The 19,713-nt window shown below is 47.5% G+C and overlaps 1 protein-coding gene across 1 annotated transcript in view; it reads left to right on the top strand.

Moving 5' to 3' along the window:
• The window catches only part of PTH1R (parathyroid hormone 1 receptor), a 95,284-nt gene extending 77,038 nt beyond the window's left edge, over positions 1-18,246 (top strand). Inside the window, exons 8-13 of the mRNA XM_058808732.1 lie at positions 6,547-6,607; positions 8,558-8,624; positions 11,832-11,926; positions 14,486-14,627; positions 15,097-15,138; positions 16,771-18,246. Coding sequence (XP_058664715.1) covers positions 6,547-6,607; positions 8,558-8,624; positions 11,832-11,926; positions 14,486-14,627; positions 15,097-15,138; positions 16,771-17,133 — 770 coding nt within the window. The 3' untranslated portion in view covers positions 17,134-18,246. The remainder of the gene's footprint in view (positions 1-6,546; positions 6,608-8,557; positions 8,625-11,831; positions 11,927-14,485; positions 14,628-15,096; positions 15,139-16,770) is intronic.
• The last annotated feature ends 1,467 nt before the right edge of the window (positions 18,247-19,713 follow it).

Genomic DNA, 19,713 nt, shown 5'->3' with positions numbered 1-19,713 from the left:
TATAACTACTTTTATTTTTTCTATATCTTAAACTCCAAAACTCCAAACTTTATTTTATTTAGTTTAATGTGTCTTTACTTTAAACTATAAATCTACATTTTTATTTTTAATACCTAAATTTAAAAGCTTTTTCCCGAGTCTTAAATCAAATCCCGTGTTTAACTCTAAACTTTGACTTACAAATTCAAAATTCTAAGAATTCCTGATATTTCTAATTCCAACACTGGGAAGCTTTTATCATTCTGGAACTGTGGTGTTACCATTCCGAAATCGTGGTGTTACCATTCTGGAATTGTGGTGTTATCATTCTGGAATTGGAGTGTTATCATTCTGGAATTGTGGTGTTATCATTCTGGAATTGTGGTGTTATCATTCTGGAATTGTGGTGCTACCATTCTGGAATTGTGGTGTTACCATTCTGGAATTGTGGTGTTATCATTCTGGAATTGGAGTGTTATCATTCTGGAATTGTGGTGTTATCATTCTGGAATTGGAGTGTTATCATTCTGGAATTGTGGTGTTACCATTCTGGAATTGTGGCGTTATCATTCTGGAATTGGGATGTTCTTACTGTGGCTCTTCCAGGCTCTCCAGAAGGATCAGCCCAGGCTTGGAGAGGCAGCACAAAGAGCCAGGGAATCCCAGGATGGGATGGGGTTGGAAGGGACCTCAAATCCCATCCAGTGCCACCCCTGCCATGGGCAGGGACACCTCCTGTTATCCCAGGTTGCTCCAAGCCCCAATGTCCAACCTGGCCTTGGACACTTCCAGGGATCCAGGGGCAGCCCCAAATCTCTGGTGGTGCCTCACCACCCCCACGTTTTCCCACCCTTCCAGGGCAGGAAATGTGAAGGCTAAATTGGGGATGAGACAGCCAATTTCAGGGATTTATCCCCACCTCTTCCTAGGATCTCCTGCTGAGAAACCAGTGCTGAGCTGGAGGTGCAGAAATCTGTGGGAGGTTTTGAGCATCTGCTCCCAATGAGAGCCTCAAGCTCTGATTTCCTCCCTCAAACCTCAGCTGGTTCAAATCCTTGAGGTCTCCTGAGCCTTGGAACACCACTGGAAACCTGCAATTTGTGGGGAAGAGGTTTTTATTTTCCTTTTCTTTCAACTTGGGCATCTTTTCCCTGAGTAACGAGAAAGGGGCGGGATGTTGGTGCAGGGAAGGGGCTCATTAGGAGAAGACGTTTTGGGCACGCACATTTCGGAGGAGAATGGGATTTCTGTTCACTCCTGGCTTTAATTTTGGCTTCCCAGGAGTTACGAGGTGCTGGGACAATAAAACAACTGCCCACAGTTGTCTCGGAGCCTGGAGGTTGGGAGGAGAACAGGGAATGTTTCCGATGATCCTTGAGGATAATGGGGTGTGGGTTTAAACAGGAATTAGCAGGAAAACCTGTCCAGGGGTCTCCAGGGGGGCTGTGGTTACCTGGCACAGCCCCACTTCCCAAATTCCATATCCCAAATCCACCTGGCCACATCCTGACTGCATTTTTAGGACAAGGTTGAGGTGTGCACCCCTACACCCCCATTCCAAAATGAGACTTTTATGGAAAAAAGTTGGTGGCTGTCCCTAATGGTGGAACTCAGAGCAAGGCAGGGAACCCAGAACTGAGTTCATGAAGGATTGCAGATTTTTGGGATTCAATACTCCAGGGCAGGGCTCTCTCCAGCCTTTCTCCTTCCCCAAATGAGGAAGAAGCTGCTCCCAAATCTCCTATTCAGCTGCTCCATAGGTCAGAAACTGCTGGTGTTGACAGATGATAAAGATGGGAAGTGTAAATGTAGAAATATTCCAAAGTGGGAATCCATCTCTCAGGAAAAGCCTGGTCCTGGACAGCTGGAAAAATTCTGTGAAAATCAACAAATTGAGAGATATTTGATGGGGTTTGGAGCAACCTGGGACAGTGGAAGTTGTCCCTGCCCTTGGCAGGGAGGGGAATGAGATGGGATTTAAGGTCCCTTGTCACCCAGATCATTCTGGGATTTTATTTTGGGGATTTGGCATTTCTTATCTCAGCTGCTGAGGGCCGGAGAGGGCTCTGGATGGCACCTCTTTGCTAAAGCAAATGAACAAAACCCCAACTAAATTAAATTAGAAAAGAGAAATAAACTCATCTTCCTCCAAACCTTCAGGCTCTGTAAAAATTCCCTCTCAAAAAAATAACATTAAACTGCAAAGAGCAGATCTAAAGAAGCAATTCCCCAGAGGGAATTTGGGAGGAGAGGGAAGCAGCTGGAAAATAATGCCATGTGTTTAACAAGCAAAACCAAAGGGGAAAAAGTCGGGACAGGCAGGGATTGCTCTCGTTAGCTCTCCCAAGCTCTGCCAGGGAATAATCATTTTATCAGAGCGACCACAGGGCTGGAGTCACACCTGTCACAACAGCCAGCATCCCTGGGCTCTCAGGAGCCTGAGGCTGCCCCATGGAAATTCCTCTGGAATGAGAACACACGATCCCGCCGGGGGCAGTCGGGATTGCTTTGTTTGGATTGGGATGATAATGTCCACACAGGCACCCGCTCAGGCGGATTGTTTGGATAATTTTTGGGCACTGGAAAGGGCAAACCAATCCAGGAGCCACTGGAGACAGTGGAAAAATTCCAGTTCCCTGCAGCGGGCACTGGATCCTGCCCACACCGCAGCAATGAGTGACGGGGAATCGGGGATAAATAGTTATCCCACAGAAAAGACAGATTTGCCCCCAACACTGGAATATCCTGGCAATAATCGACATTGAATTTGTCCTGCCTGGAAATCTCCAAGGTGGAAACAGGGAGCAAAAATCACCCTGAAACATTTTATTTCTGGGAAAAGCAGGACAAAGAGCAATTCTTTGATGTCATCTCCGTGGATTTCTGTCCGGTATTTTCAATCCACATCCTCACTGGCACAAGCTCCATCAAAGTCCTCAACTCCCTTCTTCCAAGGGAGACCCTGCTGATGGAAAGGAACTCGTTCCATGCCAGCACCCACCCAAAATAAATAAATAATGACATTATGGGCAACAATAAATCCCTTGGGAGACTCCCAGCTCCCTGCAGCTGTTTTTTGAAGGAAGTTTAGGAACCATGACCAATAGCCAGGAAACCCAAGCTGATTCCATTGGCGTTTTCCCTTCACACCACGTTAATTCCCACACACACGGCTGGGCTGCCCTGGATTTCAGCAAATTGGGGATTGCAGGGACACCTGGAAAAGATAAAAAGGATGGTGGGAGGTCCCCCAAAAATCTGTGATGATGAGCCCTGCGTGTTTATCCAAGCAGGAATAATCCTGCCCTGAAAAATATGTACCAAGCAGGACCGGAGGCCTTAAAAGTATTCTTGTTATTCCCATTAAACATCAGGAAAAAGGGACACAGAGGGACTCATAAAACACAGGCATTGTTCCTCAGAGAAGCTTTTAAATCCCAGGGAATTGAGACCAGAATTCCCAGACCTACACAAGGTCTTTACTCCCAAACTCCCTTCCAGAGTCGCTCCCTCACTCCACATGCATGAAACCCATTTTTCCAGCTGCTGGGAGACACAGACACAGGAAAAGCCCTCGAGGGGGTGTGGTGGGGTGGCCAGCAGAGCTTTCCAATTTTCCGGCTGCTGGGGAGATTCCTGACTTTATAGCACCTGCATTGTACACACTGTGTGTGTGGCTGGAAATGCACAGCGCATACAATGTGGATTCTGTACAAGTCGCTCACGGCACGGCGGGGGCTGGGCTGGAGGCAGGGAGCACATCCATCCATGTGTCCATGTATCCATGCATCCATCCATCCATCCATCCATCCATCCATCCATCCATCCATGTTTTCATGTATCCATATATCCATATAACCATCCATCCATCCATCCATCCATCCATCCATCCATCCATCCATCCATCCATCACTCCATCTATCCATGTATTCATGTATCTGTGCATCCATGCATCTGTCTATGCATCTGTCCATCCATCCATCTATCCATTCATCTGTCCATCATCCATCCATCCATCCATCCATCCATCCATCCATCCATCCATCACTCCATCTATCCATGTATTCATGTATCTGTGCATCCATGCATCTGTCTATGCATCTGTCCATCCATCCATCTATCCATTCATCTGTCCATCATCCATCCATCCATCCATCCATCCATCCATCCATCCATCCATCATCCATCCTTCATCCATCCATCATCCATCCATCCATCCATCCTTCATCCATCCATCATCCATCCATCCATCCATCCATCCATCCATCCATCCATCCATCATCCATCCATCCATCCATCCATCCATGCACATGTTGGGATTTTTAGGGATAACTGTTCTCCCCTGGGTATTTTATTGTTGCTTGGGATCTCCAAGTTGGCGCGGGATTAGCAAGAATGGGAATTGTGTCTCTTCTGAAGCTCAGGACAGGCAAGAGAGGAACAGATTCCCATCAAGTATATCCAAATCTCCAAAAAAATCCATCCTTCAGACTTAGAGCTTCACTGTAGTGGGAATATCCAATATTCCATGGGCAGCCTTCCAACATGGCAGCTCCTCAGTGGATATAAACTGAAAGAGCACCAAAAGCATTCAATCCATTTAAACCTTGGATGATTTTCCAGAGCCTGGAATGGGTGGATGACAGGGAGGAGGAAAGAGCTGGAGCCTGTCACCCTCCCTGAGCCCTCACTTCCCTCTCTCCAAGTTCCCAGTGCGACAGGTCAAGGATTTTCTTCCCAGTGCCAGCAGCACAGGGAATTGTGGAACGGGGTGAATTCCTTATAAATGTGGCTTTGTGGGAGCGCTGGGCCTGAGTGAGGCTCTGTGTTTAATTATTTATGCTTTCTTATATTACCTCGGCATTCCCAGCTCCCAGCCTGGATAAGGGCCCCGTTGTCCCTGGGTTTGGGACGCAGCCGTCCCTGCTCCACACCCCGTGGTCAGGAAAACCTTTAAGCACCCTAATGAGACTTAAGTGCATGCTGAAGGTTAAGCCTGGGCTTATCCCCGAGCCCCAGCGAGCTTAGACTGGGAACAGCCTCTTCACAGTCCCCGCTGATAAATGTCACCTTTATTTATTTTTTAATAATTTTTTTCTCCACCTGAAAGGAGTCATTCTTCCCAAATTTGTGGAAGCTACTGTGGATTGGATCCTGCTTTTTAAGGGAAGCCAGTAGGGGACTCGGTTGTACAAATAACTGGACCCTAAAGAAAAATAAATACAAGGTTGCATTTGGATATTGGGGATTTTTTTTTCCACGTTTCATAGGGAAAAGATGATGGCCTGGGGGTAGCTGTGTTGAAATCAGGATGGTTCCTTTGGGAATGAGCCTTTGGCTGGATATTTTGGAAGCACAATCCTAAATTTTAGCATTTCTCTGCTTCATGCAGCAGCTCTCTCGTATTTAACAGAGCTTCCAATCCATCCAGGGATTTTCTGGGAGAAACTGTCGGAGCCTGACTCCTGCTGTACCTTTCCTTGATGTGAAGGAAGGGAGGAAATATCTTGCAGAAGGTGTGCTGCATAAAACCATTGGAATCATGGAATAGTTTGGGTTGGATGGGGTCATGAGGATCATCCCATTCCACCTTCTACCATGGCAGGGACACCTCCCACTGTCCCAGGCTGCTCCAGCCTGGCCTGGGCACTGCCAGGGCTCCAGGGGCAGCCACGGCTGCTCTGGGAATTCCATCCCAGCCAGGAATTCCCAATTCCCAATCTCCCACCCATGCCTGCCCTCTGGCACTGGGAGCCATTCCCTGTGTCCTGTCCCTCCATCCTTGTCCCCAGTCCCTCTGCAGTTCTCCTGGAGCCCCTCCAGGCCCTGCCAGGGGCTCTGAGCTCTCCCTGGAGCTTCTCCTCTCCAGGGGAACATTCCCAGCTCTCCAGCCTGGCTCCAGAGCAGAGCCATGGGATCACCCACGGGATGAGTTGGCCAAAGCCAGCTTCAGCCTTTCAGGTTCCAGCACTCTGAGGCCTCAGAGAGTATCGAGTCCAACCATTCCCAGCACTGCCAATGCCACCCCTGACCATGTCCACAAGTGCCACATCCACAGAGATTTAAATCCCTTCAGGGATGGGGACTCCCCCCTGCCCTGGGCAGTCCCAATGTGTAACAGCCCCTTTGGGGGAAGGAAATTTCCAAATTTCCAACCCAAACCTCCCCTGGCCCAGCCTGAGGCCGCTCCCTCTCCTCCTGTCCCTGTTCCCTGGAGCAGAGCCTGACCCCCCAGCTGTGCCCTCCTGTCAGGAGCTGTGCAGAGCCACAAGGTCCCTCCTGAGCCTCCTTCACTCCAGGCTGAGCCCCTTTCCAACTCCCTCAGGAATTCTCCAGACCCTTCCCAACTCCTTTTCGTTCCCTGGACACGCTCCAGCCCCTCAATGTCTTTGTTGTGAGCCCCCCAAACTGAACCAGTTCAGCTCTCAGATGTGAAAGCTCAGCCTCAATCCTGCCTGAATAATTAAAAGCTCCTCCTCCCACCTTCCCCTAACCCACTCCACCTGGAATTTTGGTGCCGGAGCCCTCGGTGCCCACTGACCTCGTGTCCCCTGTGTTCTCTTGCAGGACTCCCTGCTGTGTTTGTCACAGTGTGGGCCAGCGTCAGAGCCACTCTGGCCGACACAGAGTAAGTCCCACTGGGTTTCCTTCTTCCCCTCTTACGTTCAGAGTTTTGTGGATTTATGGGTGAATTCAAAAGGAAAAAGAACCAGGCAAAGCTGGAATTCTACTCTGACGTCATTAACTTTTGGAGGAGGTTGGTGGATGGAAGGGAAGGATGATTTTTCCTTGCGCTTTGCAGGATCCAATAAATGGGAATGCCTGCAGTTGTTATCCCTGGGAATAAGGGGGCCGTGTCACAGCTGGGCAGGGACAAGACAGGGATCCTTAAAATCCTGCATGAGCAAGAATGAATTTGGGACACAGCAGCTGCAGCACAGTCAGGGAGGTTTGGTCATGGTGGGGTGGTAGAACTGTAACTCCTCCATGGATTTTACAATCCCAGGATGGTTTGGGTTGGAAGGGACCTTAAAGCTCATCCCATTCCACCCCTGCCATGGGCAGGAACTCCTTCCACTGTCCCAGGCTGCTCCAAGCCCTGTCCAACATGGCCTTTCCCCCAGAACTCACAGGCTTGACCACACAGGCGTTTCCATGATCCCAGGATCCTCCCTCTGAGGGTCCCTGGGCATTCCCAAATGGCTCTGCCTGGGAAGGCACTGCTTTCCAAAGGAGACTTCAGCTCCAGGCTTGGGCGGGTGGACCAGCAGAGCTGCTGAAGGGTGACACATCTGTGACACCAGCTCATCCTCCAGGGATGCTCTGGGTTCCAGGGAGCTCTGGTGGTTTCCAGCCTCGCCTTCCCTGAGGAGCTGGCCTGGGAAAACTGCCAGTGCCATGTGGGGGTTACCTGGATCAGATAAGGAAAAGCTGTGGCATTCCTGCCTCCAGGGATGGAGAGAATTCCAACAGAATAATTAACACTGAGTCAGCTTTTCCAGTGGCTGCTGGAAACTCCTGGGAGCAAATGGAGCCCATCCCTCCTTGGCAGATAGAGGATTGCATCCCAACATCCCAACATCCCAATATCCCGACATTCCAACATCCCAACATCCCAACATCCCAACATCCACATCACCAACTGGCCCTCCCAGTCCTCACTGGGAATAAGGACTGAAGGTGGATGGAGATTAAAGATTTTGGGGGATTTTGGTTGACGGAAACCCTCAGGAAGCGAATGTGGAACCCCAGCATTGTCCCCATCACCACCTGTCCCCATGGGAAGTTGTGCAGGTTTATTCCAAGGGGGAATCATGGAATGGTTGGGTTGGAAAAGACATTTAAAAGTCACCTAATCCAACCCCCTGCCATGAGCAGGGACACTTCCAGGACTGAAGAGGCCTACAGGGCAACTGAGGAGGGATTATTCTTCAGGAACTGGAGGGACAGGACACAGGGAATGGCTTCCCACTGCCAGAGGTCAAGGATAAATGGGATATTGGGATATTGGGAAAAATTCTTTCCTGTGAGGGTGGGGAAGCCCTGGCACAGGTCACCCAGAGAAGCTGTGGCTGCCTCATCTTTGGACATGTCCAAGGCCAGGTTGGACAGGGCTTGGAGCAACCTCTCTCCCATGGCAGGGATTTAGAATTAAATCATCTTTAAGGTCCCTTCCAACCTAACCCATTCCAGGATTCTGTGATCCCACATCAGTTCAGCCTCTCCTGTGTTCATAAAACCTGGATTTCTTTTAATGGAGGAATTTTTTTTCTGGTGAGGAAGTGAAGAAGTGGAAAAAGATCCATTCCTGCCCTGAAGGGATGAATCTGGATGGGTGTGGAAAGAACTGGAAAGAACTTCACCCTCTGGAGAGCAGAACCATCCCAACCATGGGAATATTCTCATTTTTCAGTACCATTACAGCAGGAAAAGGGATATCCCCAAGCCTCACTGAGTGCAGGCAGGGTTAGAGCAAGGTTTTGGAGGAACTCATCCTTCCAAGGGGATTTTTCCAACGGAACTCTGGAGTCCCTTGCTCTTCCAGTGCTTTCCTGACAGGATGTCCATCTCTCCTCAGGTGTTGGGACTTGAGTGCTGGCAATTTAAAGTGGATTATTCAGGTGCCCATCCTGGCAGCTATCGTGGTGAGTATGGGATGGGTGAGGGGCTGGGAGGCCTTTGGGTCCTTGGGAAGAGCTGATCCAGGGTTTCCTACTCCTGTTATCAAAAATCCTGCCCTATAATAGTCCCTACATGTCCACTTTGAGGGGTTTTTGTCCTGCCTGGAATTTTGCAAGCTGAATATGGCAGAAGGGTTTGTGAGTGACTTCAAGGAGAGAAAAACCCCACATTTTCAGGGCTAAGACCCTAAAATCATAAATTAAACCAAGATTCAAGGCAATATTTCCAACCCAGATGATCCTGGAAACTCTCAGGGATCATAACACATTCTTACCAGGCATCTCCAGTGGGAAGAGATGGAATTTGGGGTCTGTGCCTGGACCAAAGCTTTTTCCAGTCACATTTCTGGGTCATCCCATCATTTCTGAGCTGGTAAAACTTGAGAAGCCTGAGGTGAGAAGGGAAATTAAACCAGCCCAGCTTTGATTGGATCTTTATTCACTGAGGGTGGATTATTCCAACCCCCACCCAGGAGCCAGAGGGGAAAGGAAGGATCCAAGTGACATTATCCCATCATCCCAGAGGAGCTCTCCACAGCTGGAGAGGGTGTTATAAGATTTAATTATCTGCACCAGGTGAATTCAATTATGTCCTAATTAATGAATTCATTAATTACCCTCTTCCCCCTACCCTCTTTAATTGGGGTTCTCCATTGCTCAGTCTCCTGGTGAAATCCATGTCAAAGAGCTCATGCCCTACCCCAAATCCCACCTCCCTTTCCACTCATCCACGAGTGGAGCCAACAGGAATCTCTCCATGGTCCAGAGGGTTTGAAAATCAGGCTCTTCCCCCTGCCTCCTAAATCAGGAGGCCTTGGAAGATGCTCAGTGTGGGTGAGAAGAGCACCAGACACACAAAGAGCAGGAAATTTTCCGAGGTGGATGTGCTCATCTATGCCATTAGGTGAGATTTTTGGGGTTTGGGGTGGGGCTGGATTTCATCCCTTTGGTGGAAATTCTCCACCTGGCTCCAGCAATTCCTTGGAAGAAACGAGACCACATCTTTGGAAATGAACAAGAGGCTGGAGAAGAAAGTCCAGATAGTTCAATTACATTAATTCCAGCGACTCCATCACATTTCATTTAAAGGCCAATTAGCAGAGGAGAAAGAGCCCAATTGAGGCTCATCCTTGGAAAAATAAGGTTTCTCCAGGAGGCTGTGCCTGTGCCCTGGCAATTTGCAAATCCAGCTGTTTATTATGCAAAAATATTCCATGGGTTGTGTCTGTTTAATTTCTGTGGGTTCGTATTGTTCACTTGGCTGCTTCTGCCATTCCCACGTTGCTGGACTAAGTCCTGCATTTTCTGGATGAGATTTTGGAGGCTGAGGGGTTTAAAATCTCTCCACTTTCTGCTAATTTGCATGTAATTCTTTTGTCTGGATTTCTTTTCAAATTTAGCACATTTGGGGAAATCAGAGGAGTTTCCCTCTTGGGTTTGATAATGTTGGACATAATTAATTTTGCCGACAAATGCAGAACAAAATCCCACTTTGGAGCCTTTAAAGCTGGAAAAACACCTAGAAAGGCATAAATTCTGCTTGCTTTTTCCCTTTCAGATGGTTTCCAAGGAATTAAATGCCCCCAGGCTCTGTCCTTCCCTGCCCGTCAGTCTGTCCGTTCCTCCTTTATAATTCCTGTGCCAATCAGGAAATTTCAGCCAAATGGAACTCAGGGAATGGGGTTGCAGGCATGTAAAATTCCCACAAACCTCATGAAAACAGGGAAATGGTTGTGGGAGAGAATTTTCATTCATATCCCAGTGGCGGAAAGGGTGTGGCATGACCTGCCCTGCTTTTTTTATGGAGAACAGTTCCAAACGAGCTCGCACCTCTTCAAAGGAAGAGGAGTCCAACCACAGCAGACAAAGCCATGGCAAACCAGCCCCTGCTTGCTCAGCAGCTCAGGGAATTCCTGGTTTTCCCAGGGAGGATAACTGACCATGGGAACGACTCTCCAATGGTTGTGGTGGGATCTCTGTTATGGAAATGCTGGAATATGGACCTGCTCTGGCTCCAGCCAAAATGAATCCAAGGAGGTCTCCTTGGTAATCCAGCTTGAGGTTCACGATGGTCTCTCCCTAAAACTCCAAGCTGGTGTGTGATGTGGTAATTCTGTGTCTCACAATGCTGGAGGCTCCAGAGCAATCCGTAGGCATTATCCAACAACATGGATCTGCTCATTGAGGTTACGGGATGGTCCTGCCTGTACCCTCTCCATAATCCCATGGAAGGGTTTGGCTGGGCCAGCAGCTGGTGGAATCCAGGGAAACCAGCTCTGAAGAGCCCTACAAAGATGGGAATCTCCCCAGTGCCAACCCATCTTTCCTCTCCGTGAGTTGTTGCCAATAAATTTTCCTCAGTGCATTCCTCTAGGACAAGACTGGAATCACAGAGTCACAAAGGTTGGAAATGTTCTCCCAGGTCAAGTCCAACCATTCCCCAGCACCACCATGGTCACCACTAACCCTTGTCCCCAGGTGCCACATGCACATGGGATTCCACCACTTCCTGGGATGGGGATTCCACCTCTTCCCGGCATGGGGATTCCACCTCTTCCTGGGGCAGCCTGTTCCAAGGCACCACTGGAATTATCTTGAGCATCTGGCCACGAGTTGTGTTCACGGATGTGTCTCCCTGAAAGGCAGTAGATGATATTCCCTGACTGTCCTCGCCTGTTCCATTCTAAAGACTTCCCAGAGGAATCTCGGCAGTGGGAATATGGGAGAAATCCAACAGTTTCATTGCCCTTCTTCATTCTTGAGCTGTCATCTCCAGTTACCTCCACTCTGTGTCTTTCACCATGGTGCCTTGGGCTTGTTCCTCTTTCCTTTTGCACACGGAAATGTGGGATGACATCCTAAGAGTGCTCCTGGTATCCCGAGGGGATCTCAATCCCAGCTGGGCTGTAAAGACAAATAAAACCTCATTTTGGCCTCCTCCAGGAGCCTGCTGGGGGACGTTTCCATGTTAGATGCCCACACCTTGTGAGCCATTCCATATTCTCCCTGAAGGTTAAAAACCTTGGGATCATTCCTTCCACAGGAGGAGCTTCCTCCCCAATCCCAGCCCCTGCCTCACCTGGGGGAAACACCAACCAAACAACTCCACCATTTTCATCAAATTTTTTAACAACTCTCATTTCTTTATTGTTTGTTTTCTTTCCCCTGCAGGTAAATTTTATTCTCTTTATCAATATTATCAGAGTCCTCGCAACCAAGCTCCGAGAGACGAATGCAGGGAGGTGCGACTCGAGACAACAGTACAGGTGAGTGTCACCTGCCCTGTCCCCTTTCTGGGATGGGACAAAGTCCCTGGCTGTGGTAGAAAGCCCAGGGGGACACTGGTGTCACCTAAAATAAGTCCAAAAGTTTGTTGTCTTCCAAGTGTGGCAATACAGAATGAACCAGAGCAATTTAAAACTCTCCTAAACCTTTCAAATCCAGCCTGCTGGAGGTCAGGGAGGAATTCCAGCTCTTCAGCCAGTTTCTGAACCCAAAGTGCAAAAATAAAACATTGTTTGTGCTGTTGAAGACTGTAAAACTTGTATCAGTTTATTTGCTTATTTTTATTCCCCTCTTGTGCTTTGTTAAGCTTGGCCTATTGGTTAAACCTGCCCTTGAGCGGGTGTTTTCAGTGCCTTGGCTGAACTGAAAAAAAGATTCCAAGTTCGTTTCGTTTTTTGTTTGGTTTGCCTTTGTTCTGCCAGCTCGTCTCCCTTGATAATTCGGGTTATTTGTAGCATGGTCAAACATTGGACAGAAAATTCAGATTGCTGGGACACCACGGCTGCTTGAGAGCTCCCAGGGCTTCTCAGGATCTCCTGGACTGCCCAAGAGGACACTTGGGAAGGGGGGAGAGCGGAACGGTTTGGGATGTAAACCATGAGCACATCGCTCCCACCACCCTCTCCAAACACACATTTGAGGCAGGAGGGGGATTTGGCAGGAAAACACCTCCCAGTTCTCCTCGCTGCCCTGTCAGGGCTCTGATTTATCCATTTATTTACTTCTCCCCGGCCGAAGCTTTGCCATTAATTATGGTTTGGATGGGGCCTGCTCCTTTTAAAGTGTTAAATTCCCCAAAGGGTGGTTTGCAGGACAGAGGCGGTGCTGGCCCCTTCTGGGAGCCGTTCCTGCCCTTCCCCATCCCGGCTGCACTCGGGCACTTGCTGGAACTCTTGGCACGAGCTCTAATCCCTCAATTAATGGCACTTCCAGGCAAAGCTGATTCCCTCTGGACCCAGCCCAGCCAAATTCTCAGGGTTGTGGGGTTGTGGTGCCTCCGTGGAGTCCCCAGCACCGATCCTGTGCTGAGGAGGAGCTGCTCCCTGGAAAAAGGAGCTTTTCCAAGGGATGCTGAAGCCCAAGGCACCTCCTAGGAGTGTCCACGCTGCTCTGTCCTCCTCCCCTGGATTTCTGGAGTAATTCTACTCCTAACTCACCTCCCTCTGCTCCAGATTTGCTGAATTTGAAGGCAACCCCGACAAGGGAAGAGATGAGAATCTTGACTCTGTGTTTCAGAAGGCTGATTTATTATTTTATTATATATATTATATTAAAAGAAAATGAAAACTATACTAAAAGAACAGAGGAAAGGAAAGGAAAGGAAAGGAAAGGAAAGGAAAGGAAAGGAAAGGAAAGGAAAGGAAAGGAAAGGAAAGGAAAGGAAAGGAAAGGAAAGGAAAGGAAAGGAAAGGAAAGGAAAGGAAAGGAAAGGAAAGGAAAGGAAAGGAAAGGAAAGGAAAGGAAAGGAAAGGAAAGGAAAGGAAAGGAAAGGAAAGGAAAGGAAAGGAAAGGAAAGGAAAGGAAAGGAAAGGAAAGGAAAGGAAAGGAAAGATAAAATCTTGCGACTGTTCACAGCCTTGACACAGGTGGCTGTCATTGGTCATCAAGTAAAAGCAATTGAAATGCTGAGTAAACAATTCTCCAAATCACATTCCAAAGCAGCAAAACATGGGGAAGCCAAAGCTTTTCAGCTTCTCAAGAGAAAAGATCCTAACAAAAGGATTTTTCATAAAATATGTCCATGACACAGATCTGCTCTTTGCACAGGAGTCACTGAGCCAGAGTGGATTTTCCTGCCTTGCCTCAATGGAGTGGTTGAGGTTGGAAAAGAGCTCTGGGAGTCAATTCTGCACCTCCTGCCCAACAGTGGCAGCCACTGTGGGTCGTGTAGGACCATGGGAAGATGGAGAACCATTAGGGATAAGGGGATTCATTGGATTTGGTGGATTTTAGTTGGAGCCTGAGGGCTGGAATTGCAGCACAAATTCCTTTCCTCCCTTTCCACCTCCCCCCATGATCCTGACCCAAGCCTGGAGTTGGTCTGAGGCTGGAAAAGCCACCTCAGTGCTGTCACCTCCAGCATCACACAGGGACAAGTTGAGGGTTGGACTGGCCCGTGCTGGAGCATGAACCAACAGCCTGGAATTCCATGTGGAATTCCACAGCACCTGTGTAGACATCCCATATCCGAGGGGACGAGGAGAAAACCACGAGCAACTTGTGCCTAGTGACAAACCTGGCTGGGCTGGTGATGCTGGGGAGGTTTATCCATGCACTAATTCCTTTTCTTTTTTCCCCTTTTCTTTTTCCCCTTTTCTTTTTCCCCTTTTCTTTTTTCCCTTTTCTTTCCCTTTATTTCCCCCTTTATTTCCCCCTTCCTTTCCCTCTTTCCTTTCCCTCTTTCCTTTCCCCCTTTCCTTTCCTGCTTTCCTTTCATTTTCCCCTTTTTTCCCCTTCTTTCTCCCCTTTTTCCCCCCCTTTTTCCCCCCTTTTTTTTCCCCTTTCCTCCCCTTTTTTTTTCCTTTTTTTTTTCCCTGCAGGAAGCTGCTGAAATCTACCCTCGTCCTTATGCCTCTGTTTGGCGTTCACTATATTGTTTTCATGGCTATGCCATACACAGACGTGTCAGGGATTCTTTGGCAAGTTCAAATGCACTATGAAATGCTGTTCAACTCTTTCCAGGTACTGGAACTCTGGGGAAAAAAATGGGAATTTCAGCGGGGAGAGGAGGGAAATGTGGGTGCAAGGCTGCCTTTGGAAGCAGGGCTGGGTTTACAGTATGCTAGAATGAATTCATGAGAGGATTTGAAAATATTTAAGCCTCAAATCTGTTTTCTGCTTGCAAAAGACAACAAGAAAATGGGAAATTTGTCCAGCAAAAAATGTTCTTCCCAATTCTTCCTAATGCACGCCATGATCCCGTTGGCCTCTTGTCCCCCAGGACACTCTGCTGGCTCCTGGTCCACCAGGAGCTCCATCCACAGGGAATTTTCTCTGTTTCCCTCTCCTGCCCCACTGAACAACCCCACATTTCTCACACACAGAAGGTTTTGAATGTCCCCAATCCCAGAGAGGCCTGGGGGTGCTGGGCAGAAAAGAGACCCAAATTTCCCTAAATTCCCATTAATCTGTTGTTTCTTCCACCTTCCAGGGATTTTTTGTTGCCATCATATACTGTTTTTGCAATGGAGAGGTGAGTCGTGAACATCTTTATCCCCTCCCTCCTTGGGTTAATTCCACACCCAGGTGGATGCACATCAGCACATCCTCATTTTTCTACAACAAACATCTTTATTTTGCAGTCCAAAGTCTCTCAGTCCACATAAAAAATTCAAATCTTCATTTTTTTTTTTTTCTGGTGGAAAACCCCCAGGTCAGCATGGCACCAATAAATGAGCTACTGGAAGCAGCTAATGGAGAAAAAATGTGGAATTTTTAATTTCCTAGCACAATTGCTGCTTAGTGCTGCTTCATTTCAAATTGGGAAGAAAACCAGATTGATAGAGTCACTGATTAACAAAAAAAAAAAATCTGGATTTTTCTGGTGTCTTTGGTCTTTTTTATCTATTTCCAGAATTATATACTTTATCTTCCTCATTTCCATTAATTCCCTTTATTGCTGCTAATTAAGAAAGTGGATGGTCAGCATCTGCACCCCAGGGAGGAATTTCCATGGACTGGGATAAAATGGAATGTATGGATTTTAAAGAGAATTTATGACCTAAATTTATGTATTTTAGGGGGCATTTATAACCTGAATTTATGGACCTTAAGGGGAAATAAAACTAAAAAGTCACTGTTTGTGTTCTGCAGACAAAACAAGGATAAAATCTAAGGGGAATTGATCTCACCCTGAATTTAGCGACCTACTTTAGACCCAGTCTGAAATTCCCATTCTGGGGAAATTTCTCAGGATTCAGGTGCCTCTCAAGGTGGTTTTCCCACTGACACTTGATTTTTATGGGACATGGAGACAATTCCCTCCTGGATGTGCTGATCTCCATCCCTCAACCCTTGGGCAGAGCTATCCCACATTTTCAGCCAGATGTTTTCAGCCATTCCGGCTTCCCACTGTCCAATACTTCATTTGGAAAGGGAAGACTTCATGTGAATTTATTATTTATTTAATGTGAATTCATTATTTATTTAATGTGCATTTCTTCCAATTTTATGGAATCACAGAATCTCCTGATTTGGAAGGGACCCATAAAGACCATGAAATTCCAAGTCCCCACAAAGTTTCCCACCCATTCTATTTATGGACACCACATTTTTCTGGCATTTTCTTCTCCCACTCATGGGAGTTTTTCCCCTTTCCTTTTTTTTTTTTTAATGTGGATTTATTATTTATTTAATATGAATTTATTATTTATTTCATGTGCATTTATTATTTCTTTAATGTGAATTTATTATTTATTTAATGCAAATTTATTCCAATTTCATGGAATCACAGAATCTCCTGATTTGGAAGGGGCCCATAAAGACCATGAAATTCCAAGTCCCCACAGAGTTTCCCACCCATTCTGTTTATGGACATCACATTTTTCTGGCATTTTTCTTCTCCCACTCATGAGGGTTTTTCCCTTCTATTTTTTTTTATGTGAATTTATTATTTATTTCATATGCATTTATTACTTATTTAATGTGCATTTATTCCAATTTTATGGAATCACAGAATCTCCTGACTTGGAAGGGACCCATAAGGACCATGAAATTCCAAGTCCCCACAGAGTTTCCCACCCATTCTGTTTATGGACATCACATTTTTCTGGCATTTTTCTTCTCCCACTCATGGTTTTTGTTTTTCCTCCTTTTTTCCCCTCAGGTCCAAGCAGAAATAAAGAAGTCATGGAGCAGGTGGACTTTAGCACTTGACTTTAAAAGGAAAGCCCGGAGTGGGAGCACAACCTACAGTTATGGACCAATGGTTTCCCACACCAGCATCACAAATGTAGCCACCAGAGGGGCGCTTGCCCTCCACCTCAACACGAGACTTATTCCAGGGACCCTCAACGGCCACAGGAATTTGCCAGGTTATGTGAAAAATGGCTCCATTTCAGAGAATTCCATGCCTTCCTCCGGCCCGGAGCAGTACAACAAGGATGAGGAATACCTGAACGGCTCCGGGCTCTACGATGGAGACAGACCCACGGTCCTGGTGGAAGAGGAGAGAGAGACAGTGATGTAAAGACAGGAGGAGGAAAGGAAAAATGTAGCCAAAGGATGAAAAAAAAAATGGTTCCTGGAGAGCATTTAGTGGGAAAAGACCATCAGGCCATGCAGCGGATTCCGAGGGTTTCCATGCAGCTCCTCTGCTCTGTGGAATGAGAGATTAAGTTATTTGGGGAAACAAAAAAAAAAAAAAAAAACCAAAAAGCGAACCACCAGCGTGGCCAGTGGGTGATGCCATCCGTGAATTCCGTGATCCACGTTCTCCTGCTGATAACAGAGCTCTCCAGACCTGCTGGACACTGGAGACCAGGGCTGCAAAGCCCTGCGTGGTCCTTGGATCCCTCGGGGAGCGTGGGCGGCCGAGGAGGACGGGAGCGTCCCCCAGGAAAGCAGGAGGCGTGCAGGGAGGGTGCAGGGCCATCGTCCTGGCAGGGGACAAGCCACCCCGGGGGGCAGTGCCTTGGGTTTGGTTTGTTCTCTGCCTGTGGATCTGCCTGGTGACACACACAGGGCTGGGAAAAGCCCCACCATCCGTCGGTCAAAGGTTGTGTTGGGTACAACCATCCCCATGTTCTTCTTCCCTTGGGAATTCTCACTCCTTGGCAAAATGCTTCTCCGGGGTGGGGAGGGTTAACAGCTCATGGAGGCAGGCAGGGATTGTCCTCTCCTTTCCCTGAGTCCTGGGGCAAGGCAGGAACTGGTACAATTTTAGGGTTGGATGTGGTGATGGGCATGTGTGGCATTCCTGCTCTTCCAGAGGGGCAGGTGGAGAGGGAACCACCAAGGGCACGGAATTTGCATGTCCCAGAGGGGTGATTGTGGCTAAAATCAGCTCCCAGGGTGGATCCCTCGGCCCTGCCTTTTTGTGGGTGCTCCTGGAAAGCAGCTTCCATCCTTTCTTAAAACTCGGGATTGTTCCTCACTCTGCTCTCTGAATGTCCTGTTTGTGGAATTCTGGAATGGTTTGGGTCGGATGGAACCTTAAAGGTCACATTGTTCCACCCCCTGCCATGGCAGGGACACTTCCCACTGTCCCAGGTTGCTCCAAGCCCTGTCCAGCCTGGCCTTGGACTCTTCCAGGGATGTGGAATCTGTGGATGTGGATCCACAGTTTCTCTGAAAAATTAATCCAAACCCTTATAAGAGGAACTCAACCAGCTGCTCTTCTGAGGACTAATTAAGGTTTCATTTCCCCAGAGTCTGAAGGAAGTCAGGAAGAGCAGGTGGGATCCTGACCTTGTGTCCCAAACCTTTATCAACATCTCAGAGTAGAGCCTGACCAAAACCCAGAGGAATCCAGGGAAAGTCTCCTCACTCTGACATGTCCAAGGTTTGGATTCAGACCTGGTGGGGAATATGGTGGCTGTGAGGTCCTGATAGGAGCTACAGCTCCTCTCCATCCTCACAGAATCCCAGAATCCCTAAGGCTGGAAAAGCCCTCCAAGGTTGTCAAATCCAAGCTGTGCCCAATCCCCATCAGAGCACCAAGTGCCACATCCAGGAATTCCTGGGACACCTCCAGGGATGGGGGCTCCAAACCTCCCTGGGCAGCTCCTTCCAAGGCCTGAGCCCCCTTTCCATGAGGAAATTCCTGCTGCTGTCCACCCCAAGCCTGCCCTGGCCCAGCCTGAGGCCGTTCCCTCTTGTCCTGAACAGAAATCTTTGACAGCCAATATTTATTCATGATGTTCTTTTCTTGTTTCACCTCATCAGAAGAAGTCAGACCTCATCATAACCATTTCCCACCAAATAAGAGTTATCAAAATAACAACTTTTCAAAAATCAAATCATTTTCCTGCTGTCTTCTTCTACCCCTCCTGATTTTCTGGCTCAAAGATATTTCTAAGTTATAATTTTACTGCTGGAACAAAGCAAAAATACCAAAAAACCCCAAGCAGTGACTCACTCTTTGCTTGTGTTTATTACTCCAGATTGAGAACATTTGACAATCCCTCAGAAATTCAAGGAATCAGCAAAAGCCATAAATTTATTTATAAACAAACATAACCCCCACTCCTAAAATGCAGATCTCACTGAAATGAATTCAACACTGGATTATTTAGGATTAACATAAAGCAAACCTCTTTTTAAATGTAGATGAAAATTACAGGCACTAGGGTTGTGCAGGGGGAAGAAATATTTTTCAAAATGCTTTGAATTGCAAATCATAGATAGATTTCTCTTTCCTGGATGTTTCTGTGCGTGAGCAGCATCCATGTAAAAATTGGGATAATGCTGACACCAAAACAGAGGGAAAACTGCCACTAAGGCCCAGCAGGATCTGTTTGTCACAGTGCGCTCCCATCATTCCTGGGCTGATCCCAAACTCCTATCTGTTATCTGGAGATCCAGGGTCATCCCTCCTGGATTTTAATGAGGAAGAACCAGAGCTGGGATGTCTGGAAAGAGAGAAGAAGCCCTAATTTTGGGTTGGGATTTGCTCTGGGAGGACAAATGGAATGATCCTGTTGGAGCTTAGCCAGAGCCTTTGTATTACAGCGACCTGTGCGGGTGCTGGTGGTGAGAGAGAGACGGTGAATCTTGTATCTTGATCAGAAGGCTGAATTTATTAATATATGATATAATACATTATAGT

The sequence above is a fragment of the Ammospiza caudacuta genome, chromosome 1 (genome assembly GCF_027887145.1).
Source record: "Ammospiza caudacuta isolate bAmmCau1 chromosome 1, bAmmCau1.pri, whole genome shotgun sequence".
Taxonomy (NCBI): domain Eukaryota; kingdom Metazoa; phylum Chordata; class Aves; order Passeriformes; family Passerellidae; genus Ammospiza; species Ammospiza caudacuta.
This window is presented reverse-complemented; position numbering and strand designations above follow the sequence as displayed.